This window comes from Necator americanus, chromosome II, assembly GCF_031761385.1.
Source record: "Necator americanus strain Aroian chromosome II, whole genome shotgun sequence".
In the NCBI taxonomy this organism is placed as follows: domain Eukaryota; kingdom Metazoa; phylum Nematoda; class Chromadorea; order Rhabditida; family Ancylostomatidae; genus Necator; species Necator americanus.
The window spans coordinates 41,793,898-41,820,098 of NC_087372.1; the positions used below are offsets into that span (position 1 = coordinate 41,793,898).

Here is a 26,201-nt window from a genome sequence, read left to right on the forward strand (position 1 = left end):
AAAGGTTCTGAATGGCGGAAAAGCACATCTTAAGTGAGAGACATTAATTTTAAAAAAGTAGAAAACGTTTTTAGAAAATAGCGAATTACAAAGGCGTTTCTGTTAATTTCTCACATTGGAATTCGTGCTAAAAAACAATGTTACCGTTCCCCACCATCAAGCTATTCTTTTGGGTCTTCATCCAACTCTATTTACTGTGCCAACAATCCTTGAAATTCCGTTATCTACCATGCCAACTAGCAAGTGGAAATTAAAATACTTTGCCTTCTTTAGGGAAATGGACTGGCTAGATCATGTGTCAGAGAAGTACAGCCGAACAGTGCATCCACCGCTTGTGTTAATACTCTGCATTTCTGGATCACTAGGTCATTTGATGTCGATGGCCATTTTGTCTTCAATGATGAGCCCGACGAACGCTTTTCTCATCAGTATGTCATGGTGAGTTTTGATACTTTGAATAAAAAGAACAGTGTTGGGAGGGAAATCGTTAATGTTTTCACGTGACATTGGAAATAAACTCCTTTGTTTCAGGTAATTTTGAATAAACATTGTGATTGAATCTACAAAAATGGTTCTGATAGACGAGGAGTTTAATGTTGCCCACAGCACCGCCTACTTCTTTTTCGACGTGATCCTTCAACCTTATATATTTCTCTGTATTCTCAGTATGAAACAAACTTGCAAGCAAAATTTCTTAACAAGAAACAAACAAAAGCAAGTTGCTAAAAAAAAAACTAGCAAGAAATAATATTGACGAGTCGACTGCAAGCCTTGTTCACTTTCCTGTAAAAAAGGCATCTATTTTATGCTAGAAAGCACCTTTTAAAAGAAGTGATTTGTGACCATTTGAAAGCCGATTCATTTTCAGTTGAAGCTAGCAGTTAAATATAAGATTTCTGAGAAACGTTTTTGCTGGTATTTTCTTGGAGAGAGACGACGTTCTTACTATATACTAACTGATCTCGTGAAGAAAAGAATACCACTGAATAGTTTGGTTGGAGGACCACTAAATTTTTAGTATTGGAGACCTGTACAATAAAGAAGGTTTTGTAGGATATAAACGGTTTTTTGTCGATGGATTTGTATGTGCAAACCTGTTTCTTAAGATAATATGGAGACCTTCTTCTTTCTCGATCGTTTTAATGCCTTGTTTGCAAAATTTTTTTGTAGAAGCTGAAATACTATCCTTCCGTTGAATGTGTCCCATAAGGGAGGTAGAACGACTGCATGCGTACTATATATAGCATGTGAAAGGGTAGTTTCTTTGAGGAAGAAATCATACCATTAATTACTGAACAATTACCATTGTTGATAGCATGCTAGCTTCTCCGAATCTCCGTTATCGCATTCTGCCAAAAGAAATGCTGGGAAACACAAGAAAAACAGAGTTTTTGGAAATATGTGAAAAATTTCGTATTAATAGGAAATATGAATATGCTGCAATTTTTCTTAAGTTTCGAAAATACATTGAACATGAGGACTTTTTTGGTCTTTAATGGAAAATTCGAAGTCTGAGATTTCAGATACTTGTTTTTTTTAACTGTTTCATTTGAATTTGAGTGATTCTAAGAAACAGGTGAGTTTCTTCTTCCTTCGCTCTATTCTCTAAGAACAGCTCATCTCCTTATTGCTATTGTAAGACATTCCTAAGTCGTTTTCTCTGACCCAACGGAAGTACTGATGCTACAGTTCTTCTTTGAATTTACGGATATTCGCTCGAATTATCATTTGCTGCTTCTCGATGGAGAGACATAATGCCAAATAACTGCTCAGTCGCAACTTAAAACCAAAATGAAATAATTGAAAGATGTCATTTTTGCGTTCAATTTATGTTGATACGTTTCAACGCTACAAAAACCCAATCCATGAAGCTGCACAGATGTAAGTAACACATTTTCGATTATTTTCAGAGTTCAACCATTTCTTACAATCGAACATATTCCTTCGAACCACAGCGGCAAAATTCGGCATTGTATAATGATTTTTTTTGTTTTATTACGATAACGTCCTTTGTTGCTTCATTATTAAAACGCTATGAATCAACAATCGATTAGCTTGTAGATTTAGCAGGCGGCAATCAAGCCACCTATAACCGTAATGAACTTAAAAGTTAAAACATCGCCATACCTTTCAGCATACTTTCTAAATCCTGAATGGAAGTGACAGGAGTGCAAATATGAAAGGTGTAATGCAGAATCAATCTTACTCATTAAAAATTTCCGTGTAATATTGCCGTATAGTATTTTCAACATGGAACATTTCTTCTCTTAATCACATAGGAATCGGCATCATGAACCATCTTTCTGGCCCATACTGCAACTAATCGACACTCTTTGGTTTGCACTTGTATTCCTCATCTTTTAGACCTTTCAAACCTTTTTCCTTGGGACTATTCCTTTAACATGGGAAAAACTGGGAGGTAGTCGAAATGTAATACAAAGGTCTAGACGGCTTTACGTATTTCGGACTTTAGACAAAGATATGTTCCTTGTCACTTGTCAAAGAGTATTCATGCTGATGCCGAAAACTCAAGCATGGAAACAGTTATCAGCTTCAGCATCAAAATTCCAAAAATGACCAGTAACTAGTTGGGCTTCTTTGATATCAAGGCAATGAATTCATCGCAAAAAGTTAGTATCCGTGAATGCATGAGCACTCATTCAGCACCATTCAGAGTTTGAGCCATCTGCAACCCCTAGGACGCATGAATTCGGATCTAGACTACGCTAGAGGAAGCTCTTATTGGAGATGTTTCCCACAAATCCTGTGTTTCCTATTTCCTTCTCATGTTCATCGCGACAGTCGAGAATTTTGTTTTTGAAGCTGATAACGCAATCTTTCATGGTGCAGTGTAGCAAAGAGCAATCTGCACACAGATAGCACAGTATGCTGAACAGTGCGGCTAATTCATTAGTTGGCCGTCAAACGCAGCGATGCAGATATTGGTTGTCAAAGATTCTAATTTTCCCCTCATCTCTTGCAATTCGACCAATCATGCAATGGCCTGTGGCATTGGGTTGGGCAACAATATTTTTTCCTGCATTTCTTCTATTGAAAAACTTAGGGGCAAAATACTCCTAAACTACCTCCATTAACAGCGCGAGATTGCAGACTTCACCTCTCATTAGAAGAAGCCTGCAACAAAACAGTTTTCAAGAAGAACGCAAAATTTAAAAAAAAACGTTATTCAGAAATGTCCTTTTATCTACAGACAACTTATGGTATATGAACGAAAGCGCGCACTTCAGAGCACAGGTTCGCACGTGCAATTTCTGTTACCTTTCTTTGTTCCTCCGGGGCCACACCAGCACGTTTTTCACTCGGTGATAAACGTTGGCTGTCGAAAATTCTAGAACCAAACCACCAGTAAGAATTCTCCAAATGCACACTACTTCAGAGTTTGAGATTGTGGCTGTTTATATGTGCTGCTGTGCATAATTTAGATGCGTCAATAGTCGCGCATGTGCACTGCATAGCATGGGTCAACTAAGGTCCTTGTTTTAGGTGTGCAGGCAGCCATATCATGAACCAGGAGAATAATGTAAAGCATCACAGAAAATGAGAACTTATGGATTTATCCTCTGCGGCATTTGTAACAATTTGAAGAACTACTGTTTTGTTTACAGTATAAAATCAGGTGTAAAACAGATCGTGCATCAACGAGTGAAAGAGAAGAGGTCCTCGCAGAATGTTCATCAACCCTCAAACAGCCTACCAAAATTCTTTGAAAAAAAAAACCCGGTTTTTTTCACATTTCCATTTGTAACTAGATATTTCATAAAATTGGTATGTACAAAGCGAAAGTTGCTGAATAAAAAGTATGATTTTTTTTTAAAATTTGTGCTACCTACAAGTTTTTTTGGAATTTATTCATCCTCTCATCAAAATTCTTTGAGAAAAGATCGATTTCTTCGCATTTTCTGCTGTGTCTTACGTAAAGAAGAAGTGTACTACATAAAAAAGAACAGATGTCCAACATCTAATATATGTAACTGACTTGTGCGTCTATGCAAAAAAAACAACTGCTTTGACTCAGTTTTTCAACTACGTCTCAGATATCTCAGACATCCTCAAAGAATACTTGGTTTTTAACGCAGACGGACATTTATTTTGTAGTGCTAATATAAAAATATCAATAACGTCAATTTTTCTCTTTTTGAGCGCTAACACCAACGTTGTTTGGTACTTTGGAGAGCTGCTCCTCGATAGACATACCTTTTCACTCCGACTAATTGCAGAAAAGGAGAGGTGTCGGAAATGCTTCGTTTGGCTCGTTTGGCTCGTTTGGCAATGAATTCTAATTAACTGAAGGAACGGAGATCAAATGAAGTAAAAATTGTAATAATAATGGAACTTTCGTATAAATCGGGAAATTCTCCAGTAAAAAGTATATGACATTTTGCTAATATTTTTTATTTCGGAGGATTTTTTTTAGCCTCAAAGAGGCACTCATGTCCTATACCTCAATCCAATAAAATATGCATGATTTTAAAACCCTACAATTTATTTTGTTACCGCGTACATATAAAATAGAGGTACGCTCAAAAGCTAACAATGCAGTGTGATGTGTTTTTTTTTACCAATGATAGAATGTGTTTACGTCTCACTTTTGGAGGAACAGGCAGCGAAATGATTTGAACTGATTGATGTATTGAATTCCAGCTCTCAACTCGCTCTATGCGCCAATTTCCTCTATTCGACATTCTTCAAATGGGCGTCAGACGAGTTGTGCTCACCTTTCTTCTTCTCTTACTACATGGCAGAGACCATGCATGTCTCCGTTACGCTATCAGTACTCGTTCATATGGCTGGGGTGATCATCGATCAATTTTATTATTAATTTATGTGTGCTGCCAAAACTCGTCGCCGTCATCGGTTCTGTCGTCATAATCTCCCACATGAAAAGATATTCGTGCTCCTGGAAATGGATCAGTGGCTGATTGTTGTCAACGTCTAATCACACAAGTTTATTTTTCAGGTGTTTCATGTGGTGGCTCTTTCTATCATAAGATACTACTCATTAGCAAGACTAACAACCAGCGATAGTTCGCAACCCTGGTTTACGTATAAGGTGTGTGCACACTTACGTGAATCTGAAATGAAAATGGAAATGAAATCAATGCGACACCTTTCGTGTTTCTTGAAAATTAAATACGATAACAGCGTTGGTGAAGCTTGCATGATAAAACAGATGCTAGATGATGGATGATAGATGCATATACGTATCGTTTCTAATAATTAATAATAATGATATAACAGTCCTATCATTCATGTACCCTCTGCAAACCTATTGCAGTTTTTTCAACTCTTTTTCTTTGAAAAATACATCAGTAATGTCTTGAATCTCTCCTGCGAAGAAAGGCTTCTTTTGTATTCCACTAATTTGTAAAGTAAATTTCTAGACGGGAACTAGCGCTCATTTAAACACCTATCCGTCACGTAGTCCTGCAAGTTCCACCATGTTGTTGATGCTCTTCAGAAATATCAGTATCCTTTCATTAAAAGAAAGGTAAGAACGGTGACCCTTCTGGTTACTGTTGATCCCTTGGAGGAAAGGATGAGAAAGCTGATTGTTTCCAGTCATCGTCTGGTTAGGCGTTGCCATGAATCAAAAAAGTGTGCGTTGGTTGTTTGACAGTCTTTTGAGAGGCTGGCAGGCTATTTTGCTCCAATATTCGTTCAGTCTTCTGAAGGATGGTTGAGTCCGAAAAGTTCTGGGCGCCGTAAATACAAAACTGGTTCTACAAGTTTCTACGAGCATAATTACTGTCAATTCAAGTAATACTTTCCATTGGAAATCTTACCTTCAATCTCCTTCGAATTTATGGACCTTCCTCCAACAAGTTCTCTGGAATCCAGAACAAGCTCCTACATTGTCCTTCTTATTGGTACATTTGTAGTTATAGCACAAGACGGATTTGTTTGTCATGCTAAAAACTAAAATTCAACTGATTGCAGAAGGAACTATCATTGTAACCCCAAGTGGACCAAAACAACGTAGCCACATCCGTCCGAAGCGCATTCACTCAAAATCTAATTGCACCTCGAAGTTAGATGATCGGAGCAACTTTCAACACATTATGCTGCTGTCCCACTTACAGATATAGTCTAGCACCATAAGTTGCACAGGTGGGATTTTGAGATAGTTGAAAGTTGGAAATATTTGAGATTGTAGATCACGGTTATTTGTAGAGCTGCGAAGGCCGTCTAGGTGTTTTGTGCGCCGGTTTAATTTCAGACACAGAAGACATTTCCCACGAACTCGGCGGGTGGTAAGTAGCTTTCTAGAAGTGGCAGCAATGTCTGCCCACTTCTCCCCTGTGTAACAGAGCCCCGAAAGAACTGTGAAGCCGAAGAGATAGGCAGAGATCTCGGTCCGTCAGTTGGTCCGTAGCTCCCTTGACAGCTGCAAATTCTGTCCACGCTGCTCTCGTCCTTCTATTCAGTTCTTCCTTCAAGTCGTACTCTTTCATTCTTGCAGTAGACGTCCTTCATGAACTGTATCTTCTTCCGATTTATTCGCAACCCTCTCCTCTTCCTTACTTTTTACAATTCCTTGAGCATCGTCTCTGCTTCACTGGTACTTCTAAAAAAGAAAACGATGTCGTCTGCAAAGCGAAGCAAAGCAAGTGATTTCGTTATCCATTGTGATGCAGCCGTGAACAGCTCCGGCGAAATTGTCGCCTTCTTGTACTCTTTTCCAATAGGTATGGTGAAGGGGTGAAAAAGCTGTATCGTATTGGTGCATCGATCCTAGCAATTAGCTAATGTCCTCATATACGACTCGTCCGCACCTCGATCGACCAGCGCTGACAGTATTGCATTTGCTTCTACGCTGTTGAAAGCTTTTTCATAGTCGACGAAGGTTAGAACAAGGGCAGGCGGTATTTACCGCAAAACTCTAACATCCAGAACTCATCCAGACCCTCGACAAGGTCTGGATGTGATCCATGCAGCTGGAGCCTTGAGATTGGGCTTCATCCAGCATCCCATATACGGGAACGACATTGGTGAATATTTTGTAGAAGACTTCTAGCAAACATATCATGAGGTAGTTCCGAAAGTCTTCTCGGTCACCTTTCTTATGTATAAGAACGGTTCGCGAGTTTTTTCACTGGTCTGGGATCCTTTCTTTCCGAATATAGGACGTCAAGTGCGCCGCTAGAATTACATGGAGCGGATAGCCACCAGTTCGAAGAAAATCTGGTGATATAAAGTCAAGTCTGAGGGCTGTGCCAGGTTTCATTGACTCGCACTTCCAAAAGAAGAATCCGTGGTGGAGCTCCTCAGTTCCGATGAGAGAATTCGTGGTGGAGCTCCACCAGTAAGGATAATCGGGCTTGACACTGGAGTTCATGGACGGAAAATTTTCGAGTAGAACCTCTCTGTAATGTTTTCCGTCTCATGACGAGAGGAGGTGCCAGTTTCTCTTCCGCTCAGCAAGGCTGTAGTAAATATTATATTCGCAGAGGTCTCTACGGCATTTCTCGAGACTCGTTCTTCTTTGTGCTACTTTCTGAATCTTCTTCTGAATGTATTTCAAAAGATTCTTCTGCAACGCTTTTCTGCAGCTAGAGTTTGCTATTATCCCTTCAATGTGCGATTCATCCAGCGTCCTTCTTCTTCTGAACAAATCCTTGGTGATTTTCAAAGTTTGATCCAAGTTTGTAGTGTGCTCCTTCAAGGCACCTTGAAGACAGGTTCGTAATCCTGTGAGCAACAGCATGTAGTCCACGTTTGGGTCCTCCTCGATGTGCCAGTCACCATGAACAAGGAGTCCTCGAGAAGAGGACTCCTTGTTCATGGTGCTATCGCAGCATGCGACTTCTTTCCTCCTTCGTTGCAGATCCTTTATGCATACGTTCTGGTCTCCTAATCTATAGATTGGTTCCACCTGAATAGGCAGTCAAGGAGAACTCACCTGCTTTCGGCCGCTCCGCCGCATCCAGTTGAATTCTCCTCGACAAGGGTGGCGCGTTGCAACTGAAATGCAGCTGAAAATGAAAAAAACGGAGTATTTCACGTTGTTTCTTTTTGCAATGACTAGGGAGATATGAGCGGAACCACCCCTGATTCCACAACCTACAACCCATCTCTACTTTTTCCAGCGGCTTCCCTAGCTTCATCAGATTCATGGATGGTGCCTTTAAAGCCTTTAGAGAAAATATTAAGGAAACCAAGAAATGGAATGAAGAGTAACACTGTAAAACGTGTTTCCGTTGGATTTTAGTATTACCACAGTTGGAAATATTCGTGTTTATTGAAAGCAATTTTAGTATTACCACAGTTAGAAATATTGTTGTTTGTGTTTATTGAAAGCAGAGTATTTTCAGTAAAAAAAAGGAAAATTTTGGACAGAGTAGTTTCATTCTTACCAATATATATTATATGTTATTTCATTCTTATCCTTATTCTTTTTCGCGGTTTTGAAATGTATGCAAACATCCTTTGCAAGTTCAGAAATGCCGAGTGTCTTTGTTAGCAATTTTCCTGAGCGTCGTTATCATCTGTATTCCGCTACATTTCACATCTGAAGTAGTTATGGTGAGTTTTCATTCTTTTTCGTAGTGTTTACCTACCATATCGTAAGCTTTAGACACAAGAATTTCCGCACTTTTTTGTGTTCCACCCTTCTTTAAAATAGTTCTTGGACGACATATCAACAGTGTAATCATTCTGCGAAGTGCAGGTAGAGGAAAGCAGTGGATGCGTAACTCGACATCCTCATCTCAGGAATGCCAGCACGTTCCAGTTGCAGTTCTCTTCGTTTCCTTATTTACAAACGCTAAATTTCTGGTTGTTTAACTTGTGCTCCAGAATTATGCCATCAGTAAGTACTATTTAGTTTATTTGCCTTCAGCTCAAGTATAGTGGGGTCAAAACGACATGAACCACGGTGTATTTGCGTACGCGCTCGAAACACCGGGGTACAGCCAGCAGCTGGAAACGAGGTGGGATCATCGCAAACTGCAGCGATGGGTGGTGCCAGGAAGGGCTCCAGTACGCTCCTAACCACTATGCTCCACCGCACCTCCTCGAGATAAGCCGCGTACGCAACTGCACCGTGCTTCATGTCGTTTTGACCATACTATAAATGTTGCGACTTAAGGTTATCCTGTGTTTGATGACGATTTTAATTCTGGAACAACTAAAGAAAATTCGAAAGATTACTGTCCGCTTCATTAATGCTGAGAGAGACAAACAATATCAACGGATCACGAAGATGATTTTAGTAAGTGTTGACACTTTTGGAAAACGCTTCTTAAAGGCATCATATCAAGAAACTGACGTAACGCAGAAAACAAGCGAAAACATAGAGTTTAGGTTGTAGATTACTGAAAAGAGCGTGGATCCCCCAATCGTTGTAAAAAAATGACTCGGAAGACGGCGTTATTTCCTACGAAGTCAGTTGCGATCCGTATTTCAAAGTGCAGATCATTCCACCTTCGTGAACGTGTCCACGAGCGAGCGATCAAAAATTAATGAGGTCCTTAGCAGCTTATTCAAGTAAAACCAGTGAATAGGCTGCTGAGAACCGGAACGTGAGCAAGGAGGAGCGTTCTAACGTACCTCGTAAAAACTATAGTAGTTCCCACGCTGTTTTTCATAGCGATTAGGAAAAGAATTCAGCGGAGCCAACGGTATAGAAGTCGATGACTGATGGAAATGTTCTTGTGCTGTAAGAGCAAAGTCTGAAGCAGCTTTATTGAGAAGCCAAGTATCACTTTGGTCCACACCCAAAGACATCCTGAGCAATCTGAGATTAGATCGCCTTTCTCCGATTGCCCTACGTTCCGATGTTTGAGACTACTCAGTTATACAGAATACAGTGCTTTATATGGAAGTTGATTTTTTTTTTGTATACTAACCGGCTTCAGAGTTAGCTTGGTTTGCACTAGGGCGGTGTAGCGCAGTCAGTAAGAGTTCACGCGGTGGCTACAATCGACCGGAGATTCGAATCCGGCCTAGTGCAAACCAAGGCTTTCATCACTCCAAGATCGACAAATTGGCACCAGACTTGTCTAGGAGGATAAAAACACTGACTTGGCACATCAGCTAACTCCCGCAAGTCATTGAAAGGCTGCACGCGTGTAAGTAAACTCACTGCACGCGCGTTTGACTTCAACTCAAACGAAGTCGAAACGAGTAGGCGCACTTCCATGGGGATTGATCAACACTTACACTGCCGTGCACTTTATCCTTCATCTACGAACCAGCTTCGCAGGAAAGATCCTAGCTTTTTCACAATCGTCGTAATTTATGTGGATCAGGGAACGCTGCAACCCATCACGCCGCGACAGCGAAGGATCTCAGCATTGGCTTTGTTTAGTCAGGCGCCCGATGGAGACGTAAATGTAGAACCCCTACTTGGCTAGAAAGGTCTTTTGCGTCTCTGCGAAAAATGTGAGCATAACACACGATTTGAAAGCTGTTTTAGAGCTCTATTAGTTCCAAGTAATTGAGTTTTCCGATGTCTGTTAACTGTTCACAATGCTACCACTCTGTCTTTGGTCCACAAAAATATTTGTTAGCTATCTTTGGACGACTTTCAGAACCCTCATAAACTTCTTGCTGTTTCAGATCATCATGTTCATCTTTATTATTGTCGAATTACCTCAAGGTTTGTTAGCTGTGTTATCCACTGTAACCAAACTTCACCTTATAGTGGCTTTAGGTAAGTTTTTATAACTATTTAAGCCTGATCGGTTCTCAATTGGATCACGCCACAGGCCACACTCCATGTGTAGTGTTGGTTTTCCCGTTGGTGGTAAAAGTTATAGCCTACAGTCCACTTGCAAACATTTTGGTATCTACTATATAATAACGGGCTTATTCTGTCACGTGTGTCTGTGTGTGTGTGTGTGTGTGTGTCAGTCACGAAATTCAAAATGAGGGGTGCGACGGGTCCACCGGCGTCGAGTTAATGCCTCGAAGCTAGGAAGCTATAAAATGAGGTGTGAAGGGGTCCACCGGCGTCGGATACCTATAGAAGGGGGTGCGACGGGTCCATCGGCGTCGGATACCTATAGAAGGGGGTGCGACGGGTCCATCGGCGTCGGATACCTATAGAAGGGGGTGCGACGGGTCCCACGACGTCGGATACCTATAGAAGGGGGTGCGACGGGTCCACCGGCGCCAAATACCTATAGAAGGGGGTGCGACGGGTCCACCGGCGCCAGACACCTATAGAAGGGGGTGTGACGGGTCCACCGGCGCCAGATACGTATAGGAGGAGGTGCGACGGGTCCACCGGCGCCAGACACCTATAGAAGGGGGTGCGACGGGTCCACCGGCGCCAGACACCTATAGAAGGGGGTGCGACGGGTCCACCGGCGCCAGATACGTATAGGAGGAGGTGCGACGGGTCCACCGGCGCCAGACACCTATAGAAGGGGGTGCGACGGGTCCACCGGCGCCAAGTACCTATAGAAGGGGGTGCGACGGGTCCCGCGGCGTCGGATTGGTGCGCAATAACTTCGTATGCATGACGCAAAAGATAGATGGTTGCAGCCGTTTGATAGCAGTGGTCACAGGACGCTTTGCTTTCCATCTTTATGACTCCGACTATTTCCTTCTATTCGTGACTATTCGCCTCACGTTCGTAGCATGTCGTTCTCAGAAAGTGGAAACATGCATGCAGATGGCTGCTTAAATAGTAGCAAGATGTTTACGTGATCTGACGAGGAACGTTATCTTTATCAGTAGGATGATGTCTTTCACGTCATTTTATGTTAAAACATCATTCTATGATAACTATTGAGGGAAATCAGGAGGAATACCCATACTTCGAGTAATGCTTTCAAATAGTATATACATTAATGTGGCATCGAAGGAGTGTTTGTCGCTGATGGTTGAATATTCTCCAAATGTAGAATTGACGCGTTTAGAAGAAAAGCTCCGTAATCTTTTGCCTTAATTTATAATACAAAGAAGAGAAGGAAAGCGTTGTTTAAAAAAATCTAATTTTACAGAAAACACTACTACTATTAACTTTCATTGATCAGTGAAGGGGAGCGAAGCTAAAACCACCGAAAGTCTGAAGTCCGGCTTTAGCCGGACATTCAGACTGGTATTCAATAAGCTTTAAAAAGATGCAAGTTTTTGTTCTTCATGCCTTGCTTTTTTACGTAAATTTTATTCTGAAGTGATCACATAATTTGCTTCGAATCTCGCAGTTTCCTTCTCACGTTATCTTCGAAACTTTCAACAATTGGTTTGTTGCATTTCTTGCAAATCGATGAAACGAGTGGATGAGCCAACATTGCTGACTTACCAAATGTACATAGCTTTGAGCAGAACACCATTATAGTCAAATTATAATATAGTTATAATTTTTTCAGGTGATTTTACGGAGATGATTACACTAATGACGTCTTGTGTCATATTTGCGCTTTTCTGTTTAATGAATGGGAGAATCCGATCGGCGTTTTCCGAAACTTCATGTCTGCGATGGTTAGAACAATGGACACATGAAACCATTGAGAAGAGGTGTAAACTTTCTTACTTCCTCAACAAAGCCAAACTATTCTCCTCTTAGGATTGGCCGATCGGTCTGCAGAGATAAACTTCTAGATTATTCCTGCAACAACAAATCAAGAATGGTTAGCACGAATAAGAGCTTTACGGTACTGTGAAGTCAATCTGAATAAAAATACTTATTTGTGCTGCTTGCTTGAACATCTGGTTTTTATTCATGGTAATTGTTTGCATGTCAAGATCATTTGTGATTGCTGTATGTAACGACTTATATCTTAAAGAGTTTGAATGTACCGCTAAAAGCGGACTTCCTACTTCTTGTGATGTTATTCGGTTCGCTCGCCTTCATTGAACAATAAAAATTGAGATAATGACACTTTCTAAGCTTTTTTCAAAGAGAATTAAGTTTCTCTTTTCTTTAACAGCACGTTTTTCGATCTTTTTTAGACATCTAAGCCTTCTTTTTTAGCTAGCTTTTTCTTTCTAGGGGTAACAGTACCAGATCTAGATAACAGGAGAGTAAACTTAAACCTAAACTCGACCTTGTTTTACACCTATATTTCTTTGATACCGCTAGGCTTTGAAAATATTATTCGAAGTATAAGGTTTCTTCCTCTTCCTTCCTAAGAAAATGGCGCAGAATGATGTGCTACTATGATATGACGTTAACTTTATCACTGCTAATGATAATGTTAAGGTTCTACATCAGATCACGTCAACTATTAACCATTATTTGAGCAGCCCTTTACGTGCACGTTTCCAATTCCTGAATAAAGGATACTACCACCCGCATGAGGCGCTTAGAAGTTTTGTGCTCTACTGCTGGAACAATAAGCGTTCTGATTCCAATTTTTCCGCCATCGCACAAACTGTACACTGTGAAGTCCTCCTAGGTGCTTTCTGATTCTGTCGGCGCACCAGTCGACGACGTAGAACAGACCTCTCCTTCTTTTTCTCTTTCTCCACTAACTAGAGACCGTCGGACCCGTCGTACTTCATTTTATTTCCTTCTGGCGCTAACGCACCAATTCGACGCCGGAAGACGCGCACACACGTGTAACAGACTAACGCCATTATCATACGTCATGATGATAGACTTATAGGTTGATGTGTGATTGATAATCCTAATATGGAAAACATCCCCTTTCAGCACTTGTGACGTATATATACGTCATGGAGCGTCCTTTTTGCACAGGCGCGCGCCACTTAAGAGGTTAGTGCATGTATAGGGCCGTTTATGTTTATACGAATTATAGCACTTTTGGATATCCTTCAAAAAATTCATGTGGGACGGACCCAGCTATTGCATGCCGGTATTAGTACCGAAATCAGAGTAGAAAAAAAAACTGAAAGAGGGCATTGGAATAACTGTAATGTCGTATATGCTTAATGGTTTGTAGAAAATTACAGTTTCAAATTGTAAAAACGAAGTTGAACACTGAACGAAATATCAGAGCATTTCTAGAGGTACAGTACAATCCTAACGCTGTGATGGTCATGAATCTGCGCAATGTTTGCAAATTTGTGCTTTTTTTTTCGTCGCTTTCTTATAATTCCACTGCCTCCACTTCCTAAACAGCAGATACTCCGAATCAGCATTTGATGAACTACCAAGTAAATTAGTTTCTGTTATAAAATTCAATTTTCTATCAAAAATAAATCTTGCTGTTTATTGTGTTGATCTTACAAACCAGTCTCTCTTAATTGTATCCTAGGGAACAACGACTGCGCAGATCCAGGCTGCATGCAACACTGGAACGTAACATAATTCAAATTGAATTTTTCGCTCCATCTCATTTCGAAAGTAGAGAAAAAGAGTAATATTCTGGCAGCTCACACTTACCTTCACGCAGAGTTCAAAAAATTCCAAAAATTGAGGGATTCGCTAACTTTCCGTTCAATTCTTTCGACTCCGCATCATAACAGATGAGAATTGCGTGAGACACCTATTCCACACCAGCTATCAAAACAGAGTATTACTCTTCGAAGCAGTTAGAGACGGAAATACGTGTTTTGGGATCATATTTTCTAGTTCGCCATATTTCTGCTGCTTTTCTCAAAGTTTAGGCGTCTATTAGAGTGCGTAGAGAATAGCTCTAAGCTTGGGAACTCACCGTTACCAGCGAAGCTCCAACATTTTCTAAAACTACGTAAAGTCAATACTCAATGTTTGTTTCTAATGCAGCAGTGAAGCGCAAAAGATTGGAAATTTGTCGTGTATTTCCTTAGAGATGAACTTGTGATAATGAGGAGCTATTTCAAATATCATATGCAGCACTTATGTGAGAAAAACTTTTCCTGCCTAAAAATGCCTAAATGGATTTCATTAAGTGAATTTTTCAACGCATCGAGGCGGCGTTGCGGAAGCGGTATGCCCTACGTATGACCCACCAGGTATTCTCATAGTCTACGATCGTTTGACATTTTCGCATCTCAGTTATGTCGACGTAATTGAAAGTAGAACGACAGATCACTTCCCTAACCTAGATTATATAAATCGTTGTTAGAGAAAAAGAAGAGTATATATTAAAATTGTCAAAGCAATTTGTGAAAGAATTGGTGTAGGAGCGAAAAACCAGATTGAGTGTATTGGTGTAATGTGAACTACAGTGAACACACATACTATAACTGTGATAAACTTTATTAACGTTTGTAGTCTCATCATATAGAACATGCCACAGTATCGAAACCGACTGAAATTCAAAATAAATCGCTGCAAAGGAACTGACAAAGCAAGAAAGCTTCAATACTATCAGAATTTTCCGAATGAATGGTCCACTTTTCTAATATCTCTTCTGACGACAGAATCTCCTTTCTGAATAAACTCTACACGAAACTATGTGTGTTCAAATATAGCCTAAATTTCAATTCCTACTCTTTTTTTTGCTCTTTATAATAACAATTTAAACCACCTAGGTTGATGAAATAATCTGCTCAAGTTCATCAAATTCCGCCGTTGGGATTGTGGTATAGAAAACTCGTCTGTTGACCTCGAATAAATTAGGACGTGTAGTTAAAACCAGATCATTTAAGAAAAAAAAACGAGGACATTCTCTGGAAACTATTTTACTTCACGAAATGCAATTCTAGACTGACTTAATGTTGAAATTTGTTTCCAGTCGCTTTAGAACCCTGATTGACAATACAAATAATGTACAAGATCACGTTGTTATCACATCGAACCATTGTCTTTTCAACAACCAATCGATTTGGATCTCGCGTTTGTGTCTGTGATTATCTACAAAGAAAAAGCATCGCAGCACTGGTTCGTTCATACTTATATCCGTATCTTCGCCGCAGGTACGCACCCATGAAATCAGGGAAAGAAGTGTAGTAGTTGAACAAGAGTGTCGCAGCTATTCAAATACTTGTTTCGCGGACTTTTTATTTTGAGGTGTTCTTATTAGCTACGAAAGTAATTTACCCAAATACAAAGCTATAAAGGCTGCGAATGAGCGAAGAAAACTATCTCCGTTTGTTAGCTCTCTTCACATTCTTTGATTAATCCGATCCTCAAATTAAGTGTGGCAAATGGTATGTGTGCTCGGATAATGTAGTGTGGATTCTTGGTCACAGAGCTTTTTCAGATACTAGACTTTATTTTTGCACGCTTACAAAACATTAAATTGCTTTGCTAATTAGAGCAAAAAGACGACATACTATCAGATGTTTAAGCATATTTTTGTGCTACACCGACTTTAGCATCTTTACATAAAAGTGTTCCTAAAGTGTTGGTATCGTATACTGTTACTTAACATTTTTAATTTATAAGTACTTCCGAAGTGTTTTCTTATATGGTCACGAAATGAGAATCCCTCGAACGGACTGCAATTGTTAATTCATATTAAAGCACGTGAGGTGAGAGCTGACAACAAACCAATAATCTCCGTCTATGCATAAAAGAAAGCGAATAAAGAGATCACTTCAGTTGCGATGCCATCGTAAGTTCGACTTCAAATCAGAGTTATAAATGTTCGTGTCGTGAAAACGTTATGTTTGCAGCGTAACAATGACATCAGGACCAACTGGGGTATCAAATTACTGCTCGTATCTTCGTAGACAAATCCAGAGCCAATTGGTCGAAATGAAAAAATTGGTTGGAGTTGTGAAGTAGCGAACGATCGACCACGTGAACACCTATTACAAACGCGCTCTCGCATATATGTACATACAGTAAGGTCAAAACGACATAGAGCACGGTGCTGCTGCGAACAGTAGGGTCAAAAAGACATAGAGCACGATGCAGCTGCGAAAGTGGTTGCGCTTGAAGCGGTGCAGAAGGGAGTGGCATAGCAGCTAGAATCTGCGGAACACTTGCTGACACCATTCGTCGCTATATTTCGCAATGGACTTAGTTCGATTCCAACTTCCTTCTTCACTATGCCGCTTGGAGCACAGCAGCTAACGTAACTACGCTCTGGTTCATGTCGTATTGAAGACCTATAGGTTTAGATTGACAATAACAATTCCTGATCATCTTGAGATCATCTTCGCGTTTAGCGACAAAAGAGATTGTAAGAAAGGAAAATGTATTGGGGGAAATGTAGTTCGGTAGTTCGGGGGTAGGGTTTTCAACCTCGCTCTTATTTCTGGAAGCTCCATCTTTCTTTTTTCTCTTAGTAACTTTAGCTTACATGTCATACGTCCCCCAATACTAATCCATAGGTTCTAGGACGCTCAGTGATTTAATTATTTGCCTTCAGCAAAAAGAGCTTCCCCAATAAGCGCAATAAAGGTTGAGTTCCCCTACCTCTCAACTACACTTTGCCAAATGTATTTAAATAGGACGACATCTACTAGCGAAATAAAGCACTCGTTGTGAGCTCAAACGCAACAAACAAGTTTTCACTTCATTGTTATGCTGTATGAGTGCATTTTTTGTAAGAGTTATTCATTCTCACTCTTAAACGCGTTACTGCAACTACTTAACTTTGTTGGTGGGGCTGAAGCTTCCAAGAAGTAACCGTTTCACCCACAACAACAGCACCATAAAAAGTTCTGAATTCAGATCATACACACTTGAATGAAGAACATAGAGACCCTAAACCGTGTTGGTTTAGTCAGCCTTGGTCTGTCTGCACTCGCTATAACGTCTCTGACAATAGGTGTGCCATACCTTCTTTGGACAATGAGCACTGTCGACACACTTATCAATGAACAATTCTTGGAGACTACGGTACGTTCACTGATCACGTGACTTTGTAACATCTACTTTATTATAGAGAAAATCCATGGATTAAGTAAACAGCGATAAAAATTGAACAACTACTATCTTGTGTCCAGAATCCGTTTCCGACGGATTAATAAATCCCCTACGGATCTCCCTCACTAGAGGGGTCACAGCCAGTTAGTCGCTAGGCCACATGGAGCGTCCCCACGTGACTGATGAATGCTATTCGCGGGCCCAAAGCAATGTTGTGCCTACTCTCAGACGTAGGTGGATTCAGGGGCGGACTTCCTGACCGTGATATGCCAGGGCAAACTCATAGCATCGTTGTATCCTTTCCAGCCAAAAAAACCGCATCCAAGTAACTGGGAGCTGGAAAGAAGGCACCTCCCAGTTACTTGGAGTTCGAAGGTTGGAGATTTGGAGTCGCTTCCAAAAAGTAAGCTCCACTCCGGGGGAATGCAACGCTCTCCCAAAAACTCATGGGACTAGAGCCGCGCAATCTGCCCCTGTGTTTTCAAACTATATGCATCCTACAGTTATAGGAAAAAGTCTCCTGACTAAAGCGTGGAACGGTAGTGTCCTCACGAGGGATGAGGTTACAAAAGTCATCTATGATGCCGAAGCGGAAAAGGACTAGGATGACAATCTCTACTTACAATGCTTGAACGCTTGCATTGGATGCGGCCATTGAAGATCTGATGATGCAAGCCAGAAAATTTAACTACGACATCATCGGAGTGAACAAGACAAGACGACGACACCGACTGAACTCGGTATATAAAACTGGAAAGAAATGTTCTTAGGAACATGCGACAGTAGAGGAGTTGGTGGAGTTGGTGTCCTCGTCCACACGAGTGTGGCAAAGAACATCGACTCTTTCGAACAAATTACGCCCTGAATCTGACGCCTTCGGATGAGAAGATGTTGTTGAACACCAGCTTTGACTATCCACATTGCCTATGCTCCAACATCAATCTTCGAAGAAGTTGAAGCTTTCTAGATGGATCAAAAAAAGTTCTGCAGAGAAGACCACACATTCAATTGTTGATCATTGTTGGTGATTTTGAGCGGGTGTAGTGCAGTCGGTAAGAGGTTCCGTTGCCTGCACGATCAACGGGAGGTTCGAATCCGCCCTAGTGCTCACCAAGTCTTTTATCTTTCCGGAGTCGATAGATTGGTGCCAGACTTCTTTTAGGATAAAAACACTGATTTGAAACATCGGCTAGACACCGTAAGCTATCGCACAGGCCAGCTCTACGTTCGCAAACCTCAAACAATATTAAATCGAAGTGAACGTGGTGGCACCTCCCAGGCGGATTGATTAACGCCAGACCCCTTATCCTTCTACTGGTGATTTCAAGCCCAAGAAAACTGACTTTTTTGAACAAATTACGACCCGAATCGGACGTCTTCGGATGAAGATGTGGTCCAGCGCCAGCTTTGACAATCTCCGTCGTTTACGCTCCAACATCAAGTTACGAAGAAGTCGAGACTTCCTATATGGATCTAGAGAAGTTCTACAGAGAAGATCACACCTTTCAAAGGTTATTGCTGGTAATTTTAACGTCAAGATTGATCTTAGAAGGAACCTGAGGAACTTCACATCAGCAACAGCCGCCTCCAGTGGAACGAACGGAGAGGAGAAGCTTTTCGAGTTTATTATGACGACTGAGCCCCACCGATGCAAACTCGCAATTCCAGAAGCCCCCTCTCTACGCTGGACGCATGAGTCATCCGGTGGGGAGTAAAATACTGAGATTGGTCCCATCATTGTCAGTAAAAGTTTTGCCTGACGGATGTAGATGTTGTGCAAAAGTTTTATAAGGGATCAAACCATTGGCCCCGGGGAATATTTTCGCATCACCCGGAGAGAGAAGAAAGCCGTGAAGTTGAGAAAGCGAAGTCCCGGAAGCGCTTAGAAAGATCCCACAATGGACGACATCGACGAGGAACACGACTGGCTCGTTGAACACCTTCACGACTGCACGAGTAGGGCTGAGAGTTTTAAAACCACGAAGAGATGCCTGTCTTCAGAAACTTTTGACTTCAGAAACTAATACGCCTGCGTGAAGCAGCAGGAACCGCAGGCAACCAAGAAGCGTTGTCCTAGCCCGTAGAGCTTTGCAGACAGGTGCAGAAGTAAATGGTGCGGAATACCAAGATGTTCGACTGCAGGATTATGTAGATGTGAAAATAATTGACGAAGAAACCACCTAGTTTCAGGCCACACATCTGACAAGACCAATTTCTGGAGACATATTTGAAATGAGCAACGCATTCCGTAAATGTTAAAAGTTGCACCGAAAAAGAGGAAATAGGGCAAAATGCAAAACATGCAATGTGGAAATTCATTCACTTGACATTGACATTCATTTGACATTTTAAAATGTGTGGATTTCAAAGTTATAGCAGGCAGGTAAGGTTAAACTCCTAAAAAAGCTTATCTCCACTGAAGTGTGAAACACTTAATCATATGTTGCGAAATAAAAAAGAAAAAGGGTCACACTTTCAGCGAATGGTCGAAGGAATATGGCGCGATATTATGCTGATGGAAGATGATCGGGACATGGCGTGGTGGCGTTTCACCAGAAGCGCAGTGCAGGAACAGCTGCCTATGGTTGGTTACAAAGCCAAGAAGAAATTTATGCTCGCAGTTATACTTGTACTTCAGACGCAGAAGTCCACGACTGCTGCACAAGCGCCTGGATATGATTCTAAGCACCCCGAATATGTGAGTGGCATCGAGATCAAGGGACAATAACGTCAGAGACCCTCGAAGGGAAAGTCCTAATTCGAAAATGCAAATTCGCAACAGTATAAGCTCAACTTATGGAATTTTTTTTAAAGCGAATCTTCTTGTTAGGACAAAAACACTCTATTCAGTAAAAAAAAAAACTACACAATGCACAGATTCACGCTACGTGCTACAGAGTAGTTCAAGACTTTGCTTATTAAATGCCTGTAACCAAGTACACAAATAATCAAACCTCATTTTAGGGTTTTTAGCTGGTTTTTTAGAACCATTTATTTTTATAAGCAGGTAAACAAATATCTTTTACTGTCAACAGCAGCCTTCCCTTACCAAATTTCAACTAGGGCTAGGAAGCAAATACCCCGCTGCGTTTCGATGTTAACCGTTGGCACTTTCACCCTCAGGAATGGGAAGAAACACAAATACATCACTTGGTACAAGATTACTTGGAAGTTATACTTTAAATTAATTTTAGGATCTAACTTATTTCAAGAAATGACAGTATCGTGACTTACAAAATTGTAAAGAGACTCCGAAAAAAAAGCTTCATTTAAAACGATTTTTCAAGATTCTTCAGTAAAATACAAGACTGCATAGTAGGCAAAATCCTTTTTATTAGATTTAGGGATGAATACTTTTTTCAAAGTGAAAAAAAACATAGAAATACAGTATAATACAACGTAGAAAGTGACATAGAAAAAAATTATTCTCAAAACGTTATATTTCGTTCAAAAAAGAACCTTTCACTCTATAAGATTGAAGGCGTCACCCCACGAATCTAAAGTGTTACGGATTTCGGGTGGAGTATTCGTATACGGGATAGAAGATTCCGGAGAGGGAGGGAGGGGAGGGGAAAGGGGGGGGATGATTTTGTTCATTTCCTCCTAATTGCCGTAAAAAGGAAGATACGGCTTCGAGTGTTCCGGCGCGCAATTTTCCACAAGAAGTTCGATTGGAGCGCGCCAGCCTTGTGCACGGGCTGCATTTTCCGGGCCGTTTTTTACGGCAATTAGGAAGAAATGGACGAAATCACCCCCTCTCCATAATCTACTATCCCGTGCGCGAATACTCCACCTGAAATCCGTACCACCTCAGATTCATGGGATGATGAATTTGAGAAAATCCATAAACATGCCTTCAAAAATTTGTCGATTTTTATTTCTCTAGATCATGAATGTGCTGTCTGGCAAAACGAGCATTTCCCACATCTTTTTTTTTGCATTTAGAGACGTCAACTCCGCTGAAGCTGAAAAAGAGAGCTCGCCATTTATCCTCACTCTCTAAAATTGGGAATTTTGAATTTTAATTTCGAGAAATGAACACAGATCAAGTTGTCGATGGTGTAGGGATATTCGTATTTATCTCGAAAACAAACAAAAGCGGTGCAAACTAACCAACGGTATACTCTCCGCTATTGATTTTACCATCGTTACCAACAACTCCCATCGACCAATGGTTTTTCGGTGCTCCTTATTGGTTTTTTCCATGTTTTTTATTCGTCTTTAGTGGTTTTTTCAAAGCTTTCTCGCTCTTTTTTATTTCTTTTTTCCTCGTTGCATCCTTGTGTTGTGTCCTTCCTGCACAAAACAAATATTACAAGCAGCCTCACTGGCCTTATCACTGCTATTAAAGGCAGAAATACCAGGAAACTGACGAGGAACTGACGATACCGTTATAAGGTAGAAGTTATGAACAAAATGGCTGATTCCTCAATTGGCAAATTTGATATCGGATATCTTCAACACTTCACTTTGACCGTTCTTTGTCTTTGCTTTTTTTTTGTTGTGAAGATGGTTTCAGTGCAAGAAAACAAAACACCGCCTAAAAATCCAGGAATCAAAGACATCAAGAAACCTGAGGCATCAGTTCACACAACTAAACATTTCTTCACGCCCATAAAATAGACGTAATGGAATCACGCAAGGCGCATCTCAGAACTAATACGATTGTAGGCAGTGGCTTTTTCGGGTAATTTCAGCAGTAATTCGTTTTACTCAGTTTCAATCCCTTTAGTGTAAAGAATGGCCTCGTTTGCCAAGGTTTGCATCGGAATCTGCTTGTGCGTCTGGTGAGCACTGTTTTGCCTCTCCACTATGATAGCTGCAAATTACACCTCTAACATTACTCATTGCCGGAAAAGATCATTCATCAAAAGTTTGGACGTGAACACCAATTCGAAGCAATATTTATAATGAAAGTGGTTGCACGTTCCAGTCACAGCTGTCTATTTCTTAGAAGTTCCTACATTAACATGACATGCGAAACAGGCATTCACCTACAAGGAAACCTAAAAAATGTGTTTGAGTAGGTTATTTTTTGCTCAAAAGAATTGGAACATTACTTCAGGATGCAGGTGCTGAAGCTACAGCAACAATTTCCGTTTACTCAAAAGATGAGACTTTTACTCCTCTGTACGCTGAGCCAACTACCAACAACGATTATTTTTCGTCTCACGCTCGCTACCAAACGCCGCTAACAGAGGAGTACCAAGTTGCAACGACGTCCAACTATGAGAAGCTGTTGTCACCACCCTATGAACACTCTTACGCAAGCACCTACCCAGAGGTTTCAGTAAATGAAAAGAGATGCCTCTACCTGAATATGCCACATATTTTCCAGAATCCCAGCCGTCCTGCACAACCCACTACAATTCCTTATTACTCCTCTTACACCCGGCCAGTTGTTCCACAGTACGGATACGGCTATACAAAGTTGAAATGCAAGTTATATCCGTATTGACCTGCAGGATGTTTAAATACAGAATTTTTAGCCCATTCTAATTCACCTTAATTAGATAATCACATTTCAGGCTGTTGTTCTCTTCCTTCTTACGATCAGAAGCAGGAATTACCGCAGTCATACAAGTGTCCAGCTGGGAACAAAGGACCACCGGGACCAAAAGGGTGAGTCGTTTTTGCATCCTCAAGAATCAAAAAGACAATCAAAGAGTGCTGTATCTTTTAGACAGCCAGGTGATCCTGGAACGCCCGGTAGTCCCGGGTATGATGGCGAACCAGCGTTCTTCGTTACTTCCGCATATTCTGTCGAGAGATCATTAGGACGCCTACCTTGCCCATCTTGTCCTCCAGGACCCCCTGGACCTCCTGGACCCAAAGGTCCGTCAGGGTATCCAGGTTACAAAGGTTTGCGAGGGATAGCAGGAACTCCCGGAATGCCTGGCAGACCAGGACCTGTCGGATCTATTGGCGATATAGGAAAGAGAGGGCGACCGGGTATGATAGGATACAAGGGATCTAGGTTTGCAGAAGTCTTAACTTTCAATCCTTCCTTATGTCATTTTCATTTTAATTACCTTGAAAGGAACAAATTTTAGAGGGGCTGACGGTACTCAAGGAAGCAAAGGCAAACCAGGTGCTCCAGGCCCACCAGGAGCAATTGGAAGTCAGTGAGAGATGTGATTTCGCAGAAAAAAAGTGAATACATATTTTGATTACATCACTTAAACTTTCACTTTCAGTTCCTGGTCCTAGGGGAATTGGCGGGACACCTGGAGATTATGGACCTCCAGGAAGACCAGGTCCTCTGGGACCGCTGGGTGAAACAGTGTGTTTTCCAAGTGCTTGTAACTTCAAAAAAGGAGAAATGGAGACACTGCTCAGGGACTACACGGATTGGATGGTTTGGATGGAGTGGCTGGACGAGAGGGACAGCATGGAAAGGATGCACTGTATTGTTCCTGTCCAAGCAAAAACTCATTTGTGAACATTACATTTGCATCAACATCAACAGAATATATTGGTCCTGTCGCAAAAGGAGAGTACCGCAACTCTGCCAAAGAGAACAGCGACTTTGATGAAATACAAAAGTCTCCATTGGAGTCAGAAATTGTTTCATATGGAGTGAGATGCTGCTGTTATGCACCGTTTCTAGTGCACCTTTGAAGGGACTTTTTCAGGGCGGCTCTCCTGGCAGAAACCCATATCGGGACGAATCGTTGTACCACAATTTCGAGTACGAGAGGAGATCATCTAAGACTAAGTAGAAGAAACAAAAACTAATAAACAACATCTCGCCAATAAAGAAATTTTCAGCGGACAAATTTACGACTGGACTGGCAAGAATGCACTAAGTAACACCCACATGGAGACAAAGCGGTACCCGAATACACACAAAAACAGAAGGATGACACATTACGAAAAATGAGGTAGCACGTGTCACTATATATGCTCCATCTAATTTATTGTGGTAATAAAAATTTGTTATGTCCGCGCTGTCACATAATTTCGAAGAAATTTCTCACTGTTAGAACAAGACAAATGCAATAGAAGCTTGACAGAAAGCAAAACTGTAGCAAAACGTGAACACCGATGGCACAAATGCAGTACCACAACGAAAGTAAATACAGTAGAATCGCTAATTCTTCGACAGAAGGCGAAAAAGACACGAATCCGCGTCTTTTTCGTCTTTTTTTCATAACTCACCTAACTTGATCTTTATTATAAGATCTACACATCAATAGATTCGCAAAGGCGAGCTCTACCGATTGAATGTAAGTAAAACTTCCAAAACTTACCAGGGAAACAGTTTCTGAAAGCACTACCTGCGGGTACACATTAACAAGGCTGACTCCGAGATAATCGCGCCCCAACGATACATGATGTGCTCTGAACATATTTTCGAGAAGTGAAATGATAGCTACATAATCGTAATCTACATAATATTGCGAACAATTTGGTATCTCTCACAGCTATAACTCCATGACTCTGAAGATTTTGTAAATTTGACTGAAGTGACATGTTTGAACTCCAGGAACGAACGACATTATCAGCTTAAAAATTGTTTTCTTGCAAAATATGCAAGAAAACTATTTTTTGTAGGAGCACCTTATCTCTTGATTTTCCAGCTCAACAGGATTTTTTGTTTTTTGCAGCTAAAATTACAACTTCGGTACTTTGCGTTTTTTACTCTGATTTTTGACAGTTCATAAATGTAGATATGTTTAATTAGGAAGAAGAGATCTATTGAATGGTGGTAATTTCAGAAAATTCTCTATCATTCGAATTTTCATCACAAACTACTTCAGTCTCTATGGGAGGTTATTGTCATCCAGGGACGCCGATCCAGATACTTGAGAACACACATCGAGCTACGGCTCTATTACCGCATTGATTACTACATTTGAAAAGAATAGAATAACTATTCTTCTTCCTGATTAAACATATCTACATTATATGTGAAGAAACTTCCAGTAAATCAAAAAAATAAGCTTTCTCTAAAAACACATGAAAAGTTCTATACTTTTGCAGGTTCAAAACTGACCGCAGCTGAAACATATTAAAGAAGAAATCGGAAAAATATAAAGGACAAGAACTGTTCTCTATTGTATTGCGCCGACAGATGGCTAGCCTCGTTTGTTAGCGATTTATGAACTGTCAAAAATCAGAGTAAAAACGCAAAGTATCGAAGTTGTAATTTTAGCTGCAAAAAACAAAAAATCCTGTTGAGCTGGAAAATCAAGAGATAAGGTGCTCCTACAAAAAATAGTTTTCTTGCATATTTTGCAAGAAAACAATTTTTAAGCTGATAATGTCGTTCGTTCCTGGAGTTCAAACATGTCACTTCAGTCAAATTTACAAAATCTTCAGAGTCATGGAGTTATAGCTGTGAGAGATACCAAATTGTTCGCAATATTATGTAGATTACGATTATGTAGCTATCATTTCACTTCTCGAAAATATGTTCAGAGCACATCATATATCCTTGGGGCGCGATTATCTCGGAGTCAGCCTTGTTAATGTGTACCCGCAGGTAGTGCTTTCAGAAACTGTTTCCCTGGTAAGT

General features: G+C 40.8%; 2 protein-coding genes across 4 annotated transcripts; both read left to right on the forward strand.

The window, feature by feature from the left end:
• Nucleotides 1-277: 277 nt before the first annotated feature.
• RB195_021022 (uncharacterized protein) lies at nucleotides 278-12,635 on the forward strand (the record flags this gene model as incomplete). Of its 2 annotated transcripts, XM_064189653.1 has the most annotated exons (9): nucleotides 278-438; nucleotides 4,663-4,813; nucleotides 4,979-5,071; nucleotides 8,461-8,544; nucleotides 8,690-8,830; nucleotides 9,110-9,232; nucleotides 10,582-10,675; nucleotides 12,342-12,489; nucleotides 12,539-12,635. In XM_064189653.1, 9 exons carry the CDS (start codon nucleotides 278-280, stop codon nucleotides 12,633-12,635), a joined length of 1,092 nt encoding a protein of 363 aa, XP_064045534.1. The 2 variants fall into 2 exon arrangements, with proteins under 2 accessions (XP_064045534.1, XP_064045535.1); XM_064189654.1 differs by lacking the exon at nucleotides 278-438 and having other exon boundaries at nucleotides 4,769-4,813.
• A 4,865-nt stretch (nucleotides 12,636-17,500) lies between these two features.
• RB195_021023 (uncharacterized protein) lies at nucleotides 17,501-24,402 on the forward strand (the record flags this gene model as incomplete). Of its 2 annotated transcripts, XM_064189656.1 has the most annotated exons (11): nucleotides 17,501-17,653; nucleotides 20,160-20,264; nucleotides 20,319-20,378; nucleotides 22,746-22,918; nucleotides 23,019-23,089; nucleotides 23,209-23,302; nucleotides 23,364-23,657; nucleotides 23,734-23,801; nucleotides 23,878-23,963; nucleotides 24,020-24,259; nucleotides 24,316-24,402. In XM_064189656.1, the coding sequence occupies 11 exons, from the start codon at nucleotides 17,501-17,503 to the stop codon at nucleotides 24,400-24,402; spliced, it is 1,431 nt and encodes a 476-aa protein (XP_064045537.1). The 2 variants fall into 2 exon arrangements, with proteins under 2 accessions (XP_064045537.1, XP_064045536.1); XM_064189655.1 differs by lacking the exons at nucleotides 22,746-22,918; nucleotides 23,019-23,089 and adding an exon at nucleotides 22,413-22,467.
• Nucleotides 24,403-26,201: the final 1,799 nt, after the last annotated feature.